At 44.3% G+C, this 19,010-nt stretch overlaps 1 protein-coding gene across 1 annotated transcript in view; it reads left to right on the plus strand.

Annotated features, from left to right (window-relative positions):
• The first annotated feature begins 6,826 nt into the window (after positions 1-6,826).
• The window catches only part of Rbpj (recombination signal binding protein for immunoglobulin kappa J region), a 66,376-nt gene continuing 54,192 nt past the window's right edge, over positions 6,827-19,010 (plus strand). Inside the window, 2 exon segments of the mRNA XM_021210540.2 lie at positions 6,827-6,901; positions 6,903-6,964. Coding sequence (XP_021066199.1) covers positions 6,827-6,901; positions 6,903-6,964 — 137 coding nt within the window.

Here is a 19,010-nt window from a genome sequence, read left to right on the forward strand (position 1 = left end):
GGGGGGGGGGGGAAGCAACATCAGCCTCACTGGGAGGCAAAAGTAGGCTTTTCAGAAGTTCAAAAGCAGCTTGGTTTACAGTGAATTCCAGCCAGCCAGGCCTCCATGGTGACACCCTACTGAGACAGAGAGAATGAATAAAAGCAGTACTGAATGTTACATGTGTTAATGAGTCACCAACTGTTTTGCTTGCCCACTGGACACATGTTCAGAGACTTCCAAACTCACTCCTTTCCTATTTAAATATTTCATTTATTGGGTTATAAAAAGAAACAATATGCCATCACTCCTGAAATGAAAACTTGTGGGGAAAGGTTACCCTCATGCTGTCTTCGAAACTCTGCAAGCCTGGCCCAGGCCCCTACATCAGCACGCTTCACACCTCTGATAGTCCACCACACATACCTGCTCCTTGGCACAGGCCACTTGCTCGCTTGCTCACTCACTCACTCACTCACTCACTCACTCACTCACTCACTCACTCACTCAGAGTTTTAGTGACTTATTTTTTAATGTGTGTGGGTAGTTTGCCTGCATGTATATAGATACACTATTTGTGAGCCTGTGCCTCTGTAGGCCAGATGAAGGCACTGCATTGTCTACAGCTGGAGTCACAGAAAGTTGTGAGCAACCATGTGAGTGCTAGGAAGCCAGCTCCTCTGGAAGAACAGCCAGTGCTCCTAAGCCCTGAGATATTTCTCTAACCCCCATCCTTTCCTTTTACAATTAAATTTTCAAGTAGACAATATTGGGTTTCTTTTTTTTTTTAAATCTATTTATTTATTATATGTAAGTACATTGTAGCTGACTTCAGACACCCCAGAAGAGGGCCTCAGGTCTCATTATGGATGGTTGTGAGCCACCATGTGGTTGCTGGGATTTGAACTCAGGAACTTCAGAAGAGCAGTCACTGAGCCATCTCACCAGTCCAATATTGGGTTTCATTACAGCGTTTTCAAATAAAATTTATTTTTGCTAATTCTTCAGTCCTCTCCCCTCCCCCATGACCTTGCAGTTCTTAGCCACCTTTCCACTTTGATGTCACATGTGTCTTATTTCCTGTCCCGCTCTGCTTCAGCTTCCCCGTTTCTCATCTGGTCTCCTTTCTAGTTTCATATTGTGTGCCCACACGTATACCCACTTATATGCATATGTATAAATGTAAGCTAGGAGTCATATATGAGAAATTTGATATTTGTCTTTCTGAGTTGGGGTTACCTCACTTAATCTATTTTCCAGACCTATTCATTTTCCTGCATATTTAATGACTTCCTTTTTTTTTTTTTTTAACGACTGAACAAATTTCATTGTATATATGGGCCACGGTTTCATTATCCACTCATCTAGTGATGGACATCTAGGCTGGTTCCATTTCCTCGCTGTTATGAAATAATGTAGAATTAACATGGACGTACAAGTGTGTCTGATGGAACTCATGTTTGTGGACTGCAGTTGTCCTAGGTCTCTGCTTATTGATCCTTCATGAGTGTGTAGGACATTGCTTCTGTGTGGACTGGTCTTCTAACTGGAGTTCTGAATGTAAGTCTCTTCACGCCTCAGAGCTTGCTGTTTGCTGCGCTTGTATCTTCTGCCTCTTCCTACTTCTTTCAAAGAGTGAGACACAACTCAATGGTTCTCTCCACAGAGGCAAGAGTTAGCTCTTCTTCCAGCCTGCTCCAAGCCTGATAACCCAGGCTTGTTCTCCAGCACTGCTTTGTCTGTACATTCTGCTACTTGGGGTGGGGGGAGGGGGGCTGAAGTCCCTTTGTGTCAGCCATTTTTGTAAAACACTTGGTTTGAGCCAAGTGGACCAAGAGTTCTTTCATTTTAATTCCACTGAGATGCCACATCACATGCCTAACATCTATTGGAAAAGGATTCCAATGAAGTAAACAGAAAAACAAATCTGTGCTCTCTCTCTTTCTTCTTATTGAACATTCATTACATTTTCTTTTATTTTCCTCTGTTTTACATTTTGAGCAGACAATTTATTTATTTATTTATTTTTGGTTTTTCAAGACAGGGTTTCTCTGTGTAGCCCTGGCTGTCCTGGAACTCACTATGTAGACCAGGCTGGCCTCGAACTCAGAAATCCACCTGCCTCTGCCTCCCAAGTGCTGGGATTAAAGGCCTGCGCCACCACCGCCCAGTTTGAGCAGACAATTTATGCATTTGGCACAAATTCAAAGGATCCAAGAGAGACATGAAATAGAAACAAATAGGCCACTAAGTGTACATTTATGTATCTGTTTGCTTGTTGTTGAAACTATGTGATTCTATCACAGAAGTATATAAGTATATAAAAAGTAGCAGACACATACATACTATTACATTGTTCCTAGAATACTTTTCTATAGTACAGGCAAATGTATACATAGTATCTGTCACTATTTGCTTGTTATTGAAACTTCCCCCTAAGTACCTAAAGATTAAGTTTTACTTAAAAACAGATACATACTATTACTCAATTTTCCTTGATTTAAAATAAAGCAAAGCAAAACAAAACACTGGGTTGAGAGAGAAGACTCAGTGAATAGAAACATTTGCTAGATGAGGACCTGAGTCCAATGTCTCCAAACCCATATTAAACCAGATTCCTACATAGAGCACCTGTAATCCCAGAGCTCTTATGGGAAAATGGGAGGCAGAGACAAGACAATTCTGAATGCTCTCTGGTCAGTTTGCTTGGAATATGCAAGAGAAAAACAAGAGACTCTGTCTCAATCTGGGCAATGGTGGTACACGCCTTTAATCCCAGCACTTGGGAGGCAGCCTGGTCTACAGAGTGAGTTCCAGGACAGCCAGGACTGCACAGAGAAACCCTGTCTCTAAAAACAAAAACAAACAAAAAAGACGCTGTCTCAAACTAAGTGACAAGTGAACATGACAAGTGACAAGGTTGTCCTTTGACCTCCATGCCCATGCATTCAGACACACAAATACAGGAAACCCAATAAGAAAAAGACATTTCTTACTGATATGCAGGAGGTTCCCAGTATTTTCTTTGACCATCAGAAGTGCTGAAACATACAGGTAACTTAACAAACAGGTTAGTATACTTATAGCACAAAGCACACCGAGTTGTATGATTAGCACACAGTGACAAATTCCCACAATGTCAACAGAGACTGTATTTTTAATCCCACAAGCCACCCATGAAAGTATCTATTTCTTTATTGTCCATTAGAAGAATTTTTCTTTCCTGAGGGGCTCATGTGGAAAGCAGGAAAACTCTTAAAAGTAGAACTCCACTTACTGGTCCAATTCTAAATGGGCTCCTCCCATCTTTCCCCCCCTGCCACTTCCAAATATTCTTCCTTCCATCCTTTAAAGTCATCTCTACTCTGCCCTAAGAGATTCCCTATTTTCTCTCCATCCTCCCTGCAAATAATGACTACCTACCTCACATCAGGTGATGGTCCAGGAACCGAGGCTTTTGAAGATAGAGAGAAACAAAACATGTAAGAAGAAAGAGGCATGGGAGTCACTCTAGGGAAGGGTGGCCAGAAAATGGCCAGGGTATATGACATTTACCCAAAGACTTCAAAAGACTTCCTCCTATATGGGTGCAGGGAGAGCACTGCAAGTCATAGACAGGGCACAGGCTCAGTGTGGAGAGTGCTTATTGTGCCCTGAGCTTCAAGGAGGGCAGCAGGTTAGTTAGAGCTTCCAGGGGAGGAACCCTGGAGTCAAAGAGGTCAAAAGAGTTTGGCAGCAAGCCAAATGTAAGTTCTTGTAGGGAAATGGAAAAAGCAGTGGGATCTCTGAGGATGAGGAGGTGTGGTCCCATGAGAAGAGCCTCAGGTTGGGTAGTGGTGGAGTGGAAGGAAGGAAGACCACATGAGACAACCTGTAGGCTAGGTGGGGAAACAGACTGGTTAGATGAAGCTGAGTTAGTAGCTGAGGAGGCAGAGGTTAGGATCTAGGTCCACTTTGAAGGGATAGTACATGGTTTGAAAATAGTTCACTTGTGATCCCAAGTTCTTGCACAATCTTGGAGCCCAAAGTAGTAATGTGAGAAGTGGTGGAATTTTCAAGAAGTTGGGTCTAGTGGCCGATATTCAGGTTATCAAATCTGGCAACCAAAGATTGATCTCTGGAACCCACATAGTAGGTGAGAATAAACTTTGCAAGTTGTTCTCTACGTGTGCCATGGCCTGTGCACACTCACACATATAAAAAGAAAAGATAACTTGATCTTTAAAAGAAAAAAAAAAGTCATTCTAAAAAGAATAAACCTGGCTCCCATTCTACCTCTGGTTTTCAATCTTCCAGTCTGCATGACCTTCTGTATGCACATACTTCTATTATTGTGACACTATCTGTTAAGGAGGACTTGTGACAGCCAAACAGATGTTAGCGTCATTTGCTCCTGCACTCTCCAAATCTGGGAGCAATATTAGCTTCTTTTCCTTACATATTACGGATTAGAAAATAGACTAATAGATCTGACTAGCATGATTTTTCTTACCGGTGCAATCCTGAGTGTGATATATATATATATATAGCAAAAGTAATTCCAAGGTCCTCTTAAGTGAGGGCAAAGGAATTGACATTACTGAGAAAGGAAAACACCGTAGGTGGAGCTTTTGAGTTGAGATTAGTTTTATGACTATCAAGGCTTTCCAAGGTCTCATGGCCTTCTGTCCAACATTAGTGTCACAGACCGTCACACTAGGTCTAAAAATCCTTGAGGAAATGTTTAAAGGCATTTTACCTCTGCAGCACTCTCTTGTTCTGGATAAGACTTGTATTGACATAGCGTATTAAACGGGCATATGTCCTTTTTAAAATGGGAAGTAAATAATCAAAGCAATAGGCAAGCTCATATCGCATACCCTTACGAACCTTCAGTAAGCAAAGCTTTATTTCAACTAGGAGACATTAGCTATTAGAGGGTTCACTGTCCTTTAAATGTCAAAACCCAGTCTTCATTTGTGGGTGTATGATGCCAGCAAGACACTAGTCCTACACAGCACCACGCCAATCTGAAGAGTGGCAGAGTGAAGACGGGTTCTGACAACTCTTGGGCAAGTAAATGATCCAAGAGTGAGTGGATAACAGCAGCCACTAACGTATTTGATGAAACAGTACCTAGAACGGGGTGCTTACTACAAAAATATAGAAAGAGGAAGGAAACAAAACTGGCGTTTTAAGTCATCTGGGGGAGAGGGGAGACAGAAACTGGTATGTATGCAGGATTCCTTTAAAGGTTAGGAACAGACTAAGGGGGACCTATTTAAATCGTGTCCTTGTACCACAATGCAAACAAACATTTGAGATCGCTAAGCTCAACTTTCCCAGAGCCTTGCCGGCTCACAAAGCCATGAAGACACTAAAAAGAAAAAAAGAAAAAAAATAAAACCAAACACCCATTGCTGGAATAGTTAAGGGAATCCAAACTTGTTGTAGAGCAAGTGAAGTGGAGGCCAGACTAGGTGACTCAGATGCATGACTCAAAGCCGACACGGGGCTGGCTGACAGCTCCCGGAGGCGGGGGGCACCGCGTCTGTCACATTTCAGGAAAGTACCAGGTTCGGGAGGGCGACAGGAAGCCTCCCCGGCGCGTGCGTGAGTGTGCCGGGGCGGCCTCCGCCCGCCGCTCCCCGCCACGCGCCCACCGCCCCGCCTCGCCTGGCGGGGCCGGTCGGACCCAGCCTTCCGCGTCCCGGGGCACGCGCGCCCGGGAGCCGCACGGGACGAACACCTGTCGGGGCCCCCGCTCCGCGCGATGTAGGGCGCACGCCCAGCCGCCCGCGGGGTGGGTAGGCGGGCGCGTTCTCGCGAGGCTTAGGAAATTTCCCACGGCCCGTGTTGTGTCTGAGCCGGAGCGGTGGCAGGCGGTCGGGAGGAGGTGTAGCGTGAGACTCCGGCTGCCCGCATTGCGCACATGCGCAGTGGCGCGAGCGCGCCGCGCCAATCCTGCGGCGCTCCGGAGCGGGTCTCGGGGCGGGTTGGTCCAGTTCTCCGGGTTTTTTGTGGCGCCCTGCGGGAGGCAGGCGGTGCAGGAGCTGGGAAATGTCTTGGAAAGCAAAGGGCCGGGGTGGGGGGAATGGGGGGAGCAGGGAGGCTCGCAGGTAGGGGACGGGAGGGGCAGGGCTCGGGCCACCACCTGCCGAGAGGTGTCCCCGGCGAGCACCGGGCGACAGCATCGGGTCACCGCCGGGGGAGCTGCTTCTAGGCAGTCACCTACACGTCTGCACCTACACCTACATCCTGCAAGCTGGCTGCTGCCATGAGTTCCCCGGGAGCTCGGCGGGTAGCTCGCTCCCAAGTGCCGGGGGCTTGGAGTGGTGGCTCTGGGGGGGGACAACCATTCGGGGCTCTGACGCGTGGGTGCAAAGTGGCCATCTGGTGGGGAGGGGGGGTGCCTTTGCCCGAGGCTGACCTCGGGATGACCCCATCTCGCATCGGGGGAGAAGCGGTGAAAGGCACCGAGCTTAACCCCTCAAGCTTTTCGCCTCGCAGAGCTCCGGGAAGGGTCAGGCCACGCGGCGATCACGCCTGTCTCCCCCGCGTGTGCGGGTCGTGCGGGAGCAAATGAATGAAGACAGTCGCTGGCGGGTCACCGGGGACCGGGGCTCCGTCGTCCCGATCTCCGCCGCTCCGGCACCTGATACCGCGATTAGCATAAGGGAGGCGTCCAGCGAACGTCGGAATGAATGAAAAGGGCTGGGAACCCGCGGCGGGCGGGAAGCCACTAGGAAAACACCCACTCGAGGAGGCGTCTCCTCTAGGCCTGTGAGCCGCGCACATTTTCCCAGGACCCCTCCTCCCGGCCCCGGGGCCCCGCCCCCTGACCCCTCCAGTCCCGGTCCCCGTAGTAATGCCCTCCGGTTTTCCTCAGTCTCCACGTACGTCCCCGAGGGCGCGTCCCAAAACCCGGATAACCGGAGCGCTCCCCCATGGACTACTCGGAGGGCTCGCCCGCGGAGGAGCGGCCTGCGCATGCTCCATCGGCGGGGTAGGTTTCCAGGGGAAAGGCAGTGAGCAGATCCCTTAGTCCGCGGGCGGCGCGAGGCGGCTGGCTCCCGGCGGCGGCGGCGGCGAAGCGGGGAAAGACGGCGCGGGGGCCGGGTGGCAGCGATCGGCGAGGCCGAGGGAAGGGGCGGGGGAGAGGAGTAGGGAAAGGCGGCGGGGGGAATCTCGCGAGGGTTGGAGTTTTGGCGAGAGTTTGTGGAAGATGGCGCCTGTTGTGACAGGGTAAGTCTGAGGGGGCAGCGAGTGCTGGGAACCGGGAAAGTTGCGGGCGTCTGACCGCCCGCGGCAGGCGGCGGGCCGGGGCCGCGCGGCGCGCCGGGGCCTCGGGAGGCGGCGCGGGGGCGGCGACGCGGTGGCGCGGGCCGGTGCGGGGCTCGCCCGTGAGCCGCGGCGGAGCGGGCTCCGGGCGCGTGAGGGCGGGCGGTGGCGAGGCCGGCGGCTGCGGGCGGAGCGCGGCCGGGCGCGCGGGGCCGTGGGCACGGTGCCCGCCGGCGCGCGCCACCCCCTCGGCGGGCCTGGCGGGGATCCCGGCGCAGCTTTGTTCCCGGTGCGTGGCCCGCGTCGCCCGTCCTCCCAGCCGCTGCCCCGGGCGCCCGAGCGCTTTGTCTGTGCGCGCTGCCCCCCGCGACTCTGCCCCCAGCCCTTTGTTTCGCCGCCTTAGGCTCTCGGTGGGAGCCGCTGCGCGCCCCGCATCCCGTCTGCACCTCCACTCCGCTCGCTGTCCCTCCTCCCGTGCCCCTTTGTTGTATCCCTCTCCTCAGTAGCCGGGTGACCTGCCACAGCCCTGGCACCAGATTCCTGCCGTTCTCTTTCTTCCATTGTCTTTCTCGTGTGTATCCCCTTCTCACCTTTTTTCTCTTCGGTCCTCAGTTCACCCACTCCCGGAGGCTTTGTCTCCCCTATGTAGTGTCTCATTCTCCTAGCATCCCCTTCCCCTCGTGTCACTGCTTGCCTGATTTATCCGCTGCCCACTGTGTCTGTCTGTTGAACTGTCTCAGCCCCGGGGACTCCATCTGGTGCTTCTAAGTGCGCACAGACTCTAGGGTTTGCTTTTGTTGTTTGAGTCTGGGAGATGCTTGGGATACTTAAGTTTGCTCCTTCGCACCCCTTTCTCTCGGGATCACATCCCTACCCACCCCTATGCGCCTCTCTCTTGGGATTAAAACGACCCCACTTTTCTTTGCCATTTTCCGGGCCCGTGATTGTTTTGCTTGGTAAGAGTAGCGCTGGAAAAGGATCGCGATTTCTTGATGGTTATTGCTGTCCCATCCTTGGCTTCTGACGGCGCAGGCCAAGGGCATCCGCAGTAGCCTTGCACCTGAGTTACCTGAGGGTTAATGGAAGGGTATATTTTAAGACTGTTAGAAGTAGGCTCAAAGGTACTTCCCCCCCCCCCCCCGTTGGTGATGGAGAATAGTTTGAGATATTCGCAGTGGATGTGCGTTTGATGTGAATAGGAGGTGAGTGAATTTTGATTTTGAAAACTTGTGAATGTTGGGGTGGAGAAGTTTATCGGTTTTTTTTTTTTTTTCTGGAATTTGTATTTACAGTTTTAATTACTTTTCGGAGACATCTGGTTTGGGAATTTGATCAATGGCTTGCTTCTTCATAATTTAAATGAGTTTACCATTTATGATTGTTTGAATTTGCAGTTTGAGTATGTAATTTGTGCTTTTTACATCTGTGGATGTGTGGCAACTCCTATTCCGACGTTGGGAATCAGGTGCCAAAGAGCAGAAGTGTAGTTTTGGTTTGATGAATACTGCTTTGAGGATCTTTGTGGAATACATTAATTACAGGCAGTCTGAAGACTGGTAGCTTTTAGTTTGGTTATCTTAAAAGGTACTTCCTTATGTTACATGAGCATTAAGTTGTTTTCAGCTCTTATTGTTATGGTAATCTTAAAAGCTTGGGTGAAGTCTGGGGGTGTGGTGTAGGATGTTGTATACTAATTGGCCTGAATTACTGTATCAGGGTTGAAATAACTCAGGGTTGTTAATACTGAATGTATTGTTCAGAAATATTCTTCCACTAGTTGATCGCTACTTTTAGAAGATACATTACCCATACAATCATATGCAGCTTCTTCTATATAAAGTTGTACCCAAAGAGTTGTTGATGAGGACATAGAAGATGAGGTGTAAGGAATGTTGGCACTTTGGAAAGCTTTTTAAAAATGTGGTTATTAGAATTTATAGGTGGAATACTTTCAGTGTAAACCACACTTTATGAGCAATATATGAAGTTGTGAGAATTTACATTTGTCTCATACTTAGTGCATAACTCGAGGTTAAAATTGGGCACACACTGGTTCTGATCGTGAGCACAGTGCAAATTCTGTATAATAATGCAATGTAGTTTGTTCTGAATTATGCATTTGAGAATGATCACAAAGACACCATAAAGTTAGCTTTACAACTTGAGTTGGGTTGTTTTGTTTCTAAGCATGTGAGACTTTTATACTTTTATCTTAACCAAAAGACTGAGGAGTGAAATAAAAATGGTGCCTTAACTTAGACAGTGGGCATTTGGAAATATAATGAACGGTGACTGGGAACTTTTCTGAGTATTGATTCTTTTAGCTTTAAACTTATTACCCCAACATGTTTGTAGGAATCGTTCTATTACATACGTCTAGGCACTCAGTTTTAAACAGTTACGTTTAGGTAAAAGTTACTTCTTGATGTATACTCACAGACTTCTATGATCTCTTAAGTGGGTAAAATAAAAAAGTAAAAAGCTGCTATGGCCAGGTGTGATTCCTTAGATAATCTTTGGCATTATAAATGGGTCCAGAATTTGAAGGAAAGGGTTATGCTCTAAAGGTCTTACATGTTTTAATCTGAGGTTTACTTAGTTTTTGAAATAAGACTTGGCTTGAAAGTAAGCACTATTTTGCATTTTGCTTCCTCCTAATACTAAATTCGTGTTATTTCAGCTAGGGGCAGTATTTTCTCATGGATTGACTAAAATTGTTATTTTTGGCGTTTGGCTTTGTGATTATTTCCAAGATATTTTGTTTCCTCTGCCAGCTTCCTACTTGTGCAGAATGTGAATGGAATAACTTGCCACATTGGTAGAGGTACATCCTACCCTAGGGTTTGTAGAGCCCCCTTGGATGAACAGTGTGCTTAAGGTCTAGGAACTGTTACTGGAATGAGCTGATGTGAAGTAGGTCATATTTTATAGGAAGTCAAGTAGGAGGTTATGAACTAAGTTCTTGGCATGTTAAAGGAGTGACAGTGAAATGAAAGAAAAAAAAAACCAACTATGTGTTGTTGTAGTTTGTATAAAAGATATAAATTTAGAGGGAGAGGGTCAAGCAAAAACAAGCTTGTGTAAGAGATGGAAGGTATATCAGACTAACACATGGTAAAATTATGGAATGCCCTTTTGATTTCTGAATGTAGTAATTTTTAAATATATTTTAATTTTTAAAAATTTATTGTAGTAATACTTTTAAAAAGATAGTACAAAGTTTTTTTTTTTTTGCACTTTAGCCTGAAAACTTTTATATCTGCCTTATATTTTTTGATGTTTTGAAGAATATTTTCTGATCACTAGGACATGATTTTAGATTTGGCTCTTGGTTTTAGGGGAAGTTTTTTTTGCACTTGACATGCTGTAGATACTTCCTGATGAAACCCATTGTTCCTTTATTTTGGTAGTTGATAGTCTGGTGTCATCTAGTTCCCCAGTCAAAGTTCTGAGCTTCCTCTGTCACTAACCCTTTCCTTCTGAACCTTTGAGACAGGTTGCACCATGCATCCCGGGCCACCCTGGTACTTAAGATCACCTCTCCATGCTGGGATTACATGTGTGGCATAGCTGAGCCTTTACTGTTTTTCTAATTACTAAGAGCTGATAGTTTTACCTCCTAAGGAACCCCTTTAATCTGTAATGACACAGTGCATGCTGTGTCCTTCTCACCTGCTTTACCACAGGGCCCTTTTCCCTTCTAGATTCACCTCTAGATTCTGTAGCTTCTCCATGGCAACAGTAGTGTTTTTGAGCAGCAAATCACTCACTCTAGTTTAAAAAGCTTTCAATAGCTCCCCCTACAGCCTTCACTAGGAGAGGCAGCAGGCTAAAGAGCTTTCAAGTTCTATTTGCTCTGTGCTGGGTTCCAATTCTATTTTCCATTCCACTTAAATCTTTGTAATATTATCTGGCTGGCCTATCCTTTTTTCTCCCAACAGTTGGAAGATAATTATTCCCAAGTTAAAGGGCTGTGACAGTTAAATGAAATAATAGGTGAGTGTTTAGTAGATTCAATGCACAGACTGAGTGCTTTAGAAAAAATTTTTTGCTATCATAGCAGGTTCTTCATAACTATTTCACAGTGCCGTCTTCAACTAAATTGTCCTTCTTTCATCTTAATGCTCATATTTAAGGACTTTGAGTTCCAACCAACATAGGCCCAGCAGTTTAATGCCTCCCTGAATTTGAAAAAAAGTATGTGTACGCGCGTGCGCGCGCGCGCACACACACACACACACACACGTGTATATATATAGGTTATTCTTTGAGACTGAGGTCAAGGAATAGTCTATAATCAGATAGGTCAGGCTAAGTTCCATGTAGCTGGTATGTGTCATGATTGGTGTCATTCTCTTTTATTTTAATTTTTGTATTGTTTTATTTGTTTTGGTGCTTTTAAAATTTTTTCTTTTGTTCTATGTGTATCTGGTTTTGCCTGCATATATGTCTGTGTGGATGTCAGATCTACCTGGGAGCTACACACAGTTGTGAGCTGCCATATGTGTGCTAGGGTTTGAACCTGGATCCTCTAGGAAGAGCAGCCAGCATCCCAATGAGCCATCTCTTCAGCCCCCGGTATAATTCTCTAGGAAGTATGCTACTAAATTGTAGTGTCATTAGTATACTCAAACCATTTCCGTGTAATCATTTATATATTATATTCACAGGGGTGCCCAGTACTTGATAAGGAGTCAGAAAAAATATTTTAAACAGAAGATTTACATTACTTTAAAACGTGAATTAACTTGGCTATATAGTCTGAATTTAGTATATAAAATTACTCTTGTAATAAGATACTATGGGGCTGGAGATGACTGCTCTTCCAGAGGTCCTGAGTTCAATTCCCAGCAGCCACCTGGTGGCTCATAACCATCTGTAATGGGATCAGATGCCCTTTTCCTGTTGTGTGTCTGAAAAGAGTGACAGTGTACTCACAATAAATAAATAAATTTTTTTTTTTTTAAGAAAAAAATGCTCATGCATCTCTAGTTTATGATTCTGTCAGGAAACTGTTGCTGCTGTCCCCAAAGGAATTGGTGTTTTCAGCCTCAGGCTGTCACATAGTATTAGAAAACATGGGCTGGTGAGATGGCTTAGCGGATAAGAGCACCCGACTGCTCTTCCAAAGGTGCAGAGTTCAAATCCCAGCAACCACATGGTGGCTCACAACCATCCTTAACAAGATCTGACTCCCTCTTCTGGAGTGTCTGAAGACAGCTACAGTGTACTTAAATATAATAAATAAATAAAATCTTAAAAAAAAAAAACACTCATAGAAAACATAGTGAGGTTCATAAAAATGCGTGTTAGACGATAGGAAATACTGCCATATATACATATGTTGTTTGTCCAGTAATGACAAGTGCACATTTCACATTGTGGTTCTGTGTGCTTGGTTATCCAGTAGCTCGTAAGAGGGTATTTACTTATTTACTCAAAGACAAGACTTCGGCCCGGGAGCCAGCTTAGATTGGTGCTTAGGATGTGAATGAGTCTCAAATGCTGGCACCCCAACTTTGGGGAGGTTGAGGCAGTAGATCCTTGGAGCTCTATTCGCCAATCATCCTAGTCACCTTGGTGAGAGGTTTCAGGCCAGAGAGAGGGAGAAGGAGAGACAGACAGGTAGACAGGCAGACAGATAGACCCCTGACCCTGTCTTTTAAAAAAGAAAAAAAGATGGAGAGTGACTGAAGAATGACACCGGAAGTTGTCCTTTGACCTCCTCACATAGTCACACGTAGGAAGGCACACCTTTGTCTGTAGCCCAAGCTGGCTTAAAGTCACGATCTGCTGGCATTATAGATATGTTACCACCAAGCCCAACTAGTTCCATTTTTAAGTGTTTCAATTCTTGGATGCATAAAAATGTACATGAAACCTTAGGGCACTGTGTACTGCTTTGTTTTTTATCCATACCACAGACTCAAATTAATGATCTATAGGGGAATCATCTTTAGGAAAGATTGCTCACTGGTAATTTCCTCATCATTAATTGTAAAATAGGGAATTATGCTTTCATTGTATTTACTTGCCAGGCACATTGTGTCTGTTTTACCTGTGAAATTATAAAGGTCTAATAAAACAAGGTGTGAGTGATTTGTAAATAGTAAAATATGGAGCTATTTTACTTAGTTTCCTTGATAACTCTCCAGGCAGAAAGCTCACGATATACTTCCTATTGCATCCTGTGGTTGTGGGTCATATTTTAGGAATGCAGTAGTGTGTTAGTGCATTACTGTGTTTAGTGCATAGGTCTGCAACCCTTAAGATAGGGCTTTGACATTTTGAGCAGGCATATTTTGTAAATTACCGATTCACCAGGGGTGTTGTCATTGAGTCACCCCCAACTTTGGGGTTTAATTCTTGCTGCTCATGGATCTGCCTGGACACCCACAATAACAAAGGTATGTTGACTGCCCAGCTCCTACTACCTTTCGGATGCTCTATCGGCAGTTCTGGACGCCTCTTAGAGTCTGGCCTTACATCGTGATGTCGCTTATGCCTCATTAGGCCTGCTGCTGCTTTGGTGAATGAAATGATAGTCTAATGGTCTGAAAAATGTATTTTTCAAGCATACATAACAGATCTATGGGGATGGGGGAAGCATAAGTGGCAGTAATTGTCTATCTGTGTAAATATTTGTGTAAATGTTAGGTTGACAAAATGCACGGAGGTACACACAGCATCTGTTCAGTCATATTGGCGAGCTCTCAGGCAATATTGGGTATAGTTAAACTATTTTAAGCTTATATATAAAAAAAGACAAACCGTTTCTTGTGCATTGTAAGTTTCAAAGGCATGAATTGAAAGTGCTGTCTGCATCGGATCTATGTGAGATAGAACACATTAACACTAGAAAAATCACTAATAAGATCCCTATATTTCTATAGTATGTTTTGTTGGCACTAGAGCTAATTTGCATTGTTAATTAGATGATAGTCTAAATTGCTAAAATAGTTTCTCATAAAAGTTTCCTATGAAAGTATTACTTTCTTAATGTGTTAGAGAGTATAATAGAAACAGACTGCATTATGAAGTGTGGAGCTGGTGTTAAAGGGCCTTGTAAAATAGCAGACATAGTACCTTCAGGCTGGTTTGCATTAGAAGAAAGGCATTATCCCCCTTTTCTGCAAGCTCATGAAGGTTGTATGCAGGCATATTTATTCAAATCCTATTTTTGGTTCTAGGTGTGAGAATAGTTTCCATGCCAAAAAACCAGTTATCCTGTACCAAGTTCCTAATCCTTAAACCAGTTGAAGTAAGCAGAAACGTGAAGGTCCCAAGACATGAGGAGTAATTAGGGAAATGAAGCAAGGTTCTTCCCTTAATATATTTCATTAACAAGTGTAGGAAAGAGACAGTACAGATTGAGTACTTCCAAGTAAAGAACCCCACTGTGACAGTCTCCTAAACGTGTCCAGCATGCTGTGTTGGGCATGAAGTATCCAGATAATTCCAGTTAAGAGAAATTGTGGTCAAGACTGAAATGCATGTCCAGGTATAGTGTTGGGAGGGATACTGGTGTCATTGGTTGAGAGGTGTTTATATTAAAGATGGGTGGTAATAGGGAGTTTTAATAAAATGCCAGAAGTGTAATTTGGGTTCTTTGGAGAAACTTGTCAAGCCAAGTGAGGGATTCAAAGAGTCAGTGCAGGTTTTTGTTGGAATTGGTGGTGATAATAAGGCAAAGCAGCCTTTTCTAAGGCAGTGTAGTATAGGGAACTGTGAAATCAGTGTGCTATGTGTCACTAAAGTAGATCATAAAGAACATGTTAAGTCTTTGTTGTGTTGGTGTGAGTATTAAATACAGTAAGGAATATAAAATACCTTGTTCAGTTTTGAAAGTAGATGTTTAGGAAATAGTTTAATTTCCCCCATTTTGTAATGTGGGATTTTCAGTGGAGAGGGGGATATGGAATATCAAAATGTTAAGAAATATCAAAATATTCACTTATGCTTGTCTCTTGCTGTGACAAGTAACATTGTTCTGCAGGTATAGATTTGTCTGTCTGTCTAATCTTTCTCTGACCCCCCAAAGGACTGGAGCTGTTTTATATGTCTCTAATAACATAGTCCATCTCCCATATTACTAGTGCCTGAAAAAGACTTAATAATATGTAACACTTGCCACTAGGTGGCACTTGGTCTAAGTGATAAAGCCGGAATTCTACAGAGTCAATTTTCTACTTAAATGATACATGTATAAACTTACTCTTGGATTATATTCACCATTCTGCATTTCTGGACTGGACTGTTTGAAATGGAATATGAAACCTATCAAATAAAAAACCCTACGTGTTAAAAAGTAGACAATGGAACGGTTAGCCTATGTTCCATAGATACAGCCTTCTTCTGCAGGAGGCTTTTTTGGTGGGTAGACCATGGATTGCTTTAGAGGAGGAGAGTGGGCTAGTGTGTTTCTTAGAGAATTTGTTGGAAGGTGATGAAGTGTGGACTGCCCGAACAATGGGTTATGATTTTTTTTTTTGACCCACCTCCTTACCCCAGTTCTGTATTCTCATCACTTTTAGTCTCTGTGTTGTTCAGTTATCTGCCTCATGATGGTAACTGCATCCTGAGTTGTATACATTGTATACAGAACCCATTAGATTCAGGTACTTAAGAGCTGGAAAAGATCTTACTAATTTCATGTTCCAAAATCCTCACTCATTTTTTCAGCCACAGGCAGATTAGATAGTTGACGTGTGGTTAGGTTGAGAGGTTCAATGACTGAGATCCCTCTCTTTGGAGGGTGTGTGTGTGTGTGTGTGTGTATGTTTGTGTATGTGTGGCAGGGTGAGGTATATGCTTGTGCTTTCAATCTTTATTTAAATTTTTTTTTTTTTTTTTTTGGTTTTTCGAGACAGGGTTTCTCTGTAGCCTTGGCTGTCCTGGAACTCACTTTGTAGACCAGACTGGCCTCGAACTCAGAAATCCACCTGCCTCTGCCTCCCGAGTGCTGGGATTAAAGGCGTGCGCCACCACCGCCCGGCTTTTTAAAATTTTTTTAAATTCATGCCATTAGTGGTCTGTTACTGTGTCAGGTCCTTTATGCAAGCGAGTTCCTTAGCCTTCAGGCCAAGTGGAGTGACACTGCCCGTGCAGTTGTCCCCTCCTTTGCTGTCATCCTGTTTTTATTTTTGATTTTATTTTTATTTTTTTCTTTTGAAACAAGGTCTCAATGTGATGTCCAAGTTGACCTTGAATTGATTATTTATCCCAGGCTATCTCAGATTCTCTACAGTCCACCTACCGGAGCCTCTCTTGCTAGCTTTACAGTCCTGTACTGCCATATCTTGTTTTGTACTTGGAGACAGCAGTTTACAATGTAGGTCTGGCTGGCTGCGAATCGCTACTGTAGCACAGAGTGCTCTCCCACCTAGCCTCCTGCCTTAGTTTTCCCCAAAGCGGGTTTATAGTCATGAATCCCACATCCAACTGGAGGACTTTTAGTTTTGATACTACTTAGGATGCACTTTGTAGACCAAGCTGGCCTCGAACTCAGAAATCCGCCTGCCTCTGCCTCCTGAGTGCTGGGATTAAAGGCTTGCGCCACCACGCCCGGCATGGCATTCATTCTTTAACTTGGTCTTCTCTATTATATTCAGTGGACATTTTGCGCACAACTTAGTGACATGTCATTTATTTAAACAGGTGGTTTCTTGTAACTCCTGGAATTGTCAGTGGTAAATTAGGTAATTGTTAAATTACATAAGCACTCACTCTGTAGACCATGATGGCTTGAAATCAGATTCACCTGCATCTGCCTCTTGAGTCCTGGAACTAAAGGTGTGGACCAAATTTAAACCCGGATTTATCTGTTAGTTGTGTCTTGGCTCTTTCCATAGTTACTTTGTGTAGCTGACCTTTCTTTTTCTTTCAAGCCCCTGGCCTTGTGCCCTTGAGGCAAGCATTCTACAGATTACATACTTCTGGAAGTTTTTCTTAAGGACTAATGTCACATATGTGCTCTATTCTTTTGCTGATTGGAAAAATTTTACAAAAAATTAAAAATTAATACAAATATCTTATAGAGTGAGCCATTATAGTTTTATAACAAGAAATAATGTTTGTGAGTATATTCTTTAATTTTTTAATAGATACAAGCATCAACATTGTATTTCATATTAAAAATGTCTGTCGGAGCCGGGCGTGGTGGCGCACGCCTTTAATCCCAGCACTCGGGAGGCAGAGGCAGGCGGATTTCTGAGTTCGAGGCCAGCCTGGTCTACAGAGTGAGTTCCAGGACAGCCAGGGCTATACAGAGAAACCCTGTCTTGAAAAACCAAAAAAAAAAAAAAAAAGAAAGAAAGAAAGAGAAAGAAAGAAAGAAAGAAAGAAAAAAATGTCAACAGATAGCCATCAATATTAAAAAGATAGGGGCCAGGCTGGATAGATGGTTTAGTTGTTAAGAACACTTGTTATTGCTTTGGGACCTGGGTTTGATTCCCGGCATCCATAGGTAGCTCACAAATATCTGTAAATTCAGTTCCGGAGGTCAGTGTCCTCTCGGGCCTTTATTTGCAGCAGATACAAGTGACACACTGACATACTTGTAGGCAAAACATCCAAACAGTACAGTAAAATAGTAGTAGTAAAAAGATCAGGGAATTGATAGAGTCCTCAATACAGTCCTTAGTTACAGGCGACATCTATCTGTCTCATGGAGAGTTGGAGGCCAGAGTATTTTAGCCTCACCCACTTCTGCCTGTTGGGTTGCATTTCCTGACCCTGTACTGTGACTGCCTTGTACTTGTCTTTCCATTTGAGTGCTTTCATGCTGCTTTTAGGGACAAGGAAGTTCTGGGTCTAAGTAAATTTGGTTAGAATACTTTAAGGAATGACCATAGTATTCTTTTCTATTTGATTGCTATGAAAGTAAACCTTTCAGGCCAGAGAGATGGCTCAGTGGTTAAGAGCACTGACTGCTCTTCCAGAGGTCCCGAGTTCAATTCCCAGTAACCACATGGTGGCTCACAACCATCTGTAATGGGATCCTGTGCCCTCCTCTGGTGTGCCTAAAAACAGTGACAGTGTACCCACAAACATAAATAATTAAAAAAAAAGTAAACCTTTCTAGAAATGCATTTAAAGTTATATTTGATCACATAGTGTTTATAATCAAAGGGTGCTGAAATAACAGAGTTTATTTTAAACTTTCTGTGGAAAAAAAGCTCAAGATGACAGTGTCAGGCTCTCTAGACATGCTGCTTCTTTAGGCAACGCTTTTCTACTTTGTGTTTTCAGTTTCATCCCCTCCCTCCAAATCCTGAAATAATTTTCTGCCTACAGACCAATTTCAGGTCTTCTAATTATTGAGTGTAGTTACAGGATGGCCTTGCGTAAGAGTGGCTGACTTGCTTTGCAACTTAAATTTTCCCTCCTGGGAAACAGCAAGTTCGTATGAGGACCAAACACTGCAAAGAGCCTGCACCATGAGGCTGGCTCTACTGAATCAGTCCCTCAGTGTCCACCTTTTCGCCTTTTATTTCAGCTGCAACAGCTGCTGCCCTCCCCCTTCAGCGTGGTCTCTTATAGTCCCTACTTATTAGGTGTCAAGATCCGGGGATGCATGCATGTGTGCGGGTGTGTGCGTGTGCGCACGTGCTGTTGATTGCTTTTATTGACTGCAATGTCTTCATAACCTTGACTGACTGCAGCAAATGCTACCACTTGCTTGTACATGAGCTTTCCTTTGATATTCCTCTATTGTCAAAAATGTTAATTTTCCTTGTCTCCTCTTTGCTTTATTTATTACGCTCTGTTAC

Source organism: Mus pahari, chromosome 13, assembly GCF_900095145.1.
Source record: "Mus pahari chromosome 13, PAHARI_EIJ_v1.1, whole genome shotgun sequence".
Classification (NCBI taxonomy): domain Eukaryota; kingdom Metazoa; phylum Chordata; class Mammalia; order Rodentia; family Muridae; genus Mus; species Mus pahari.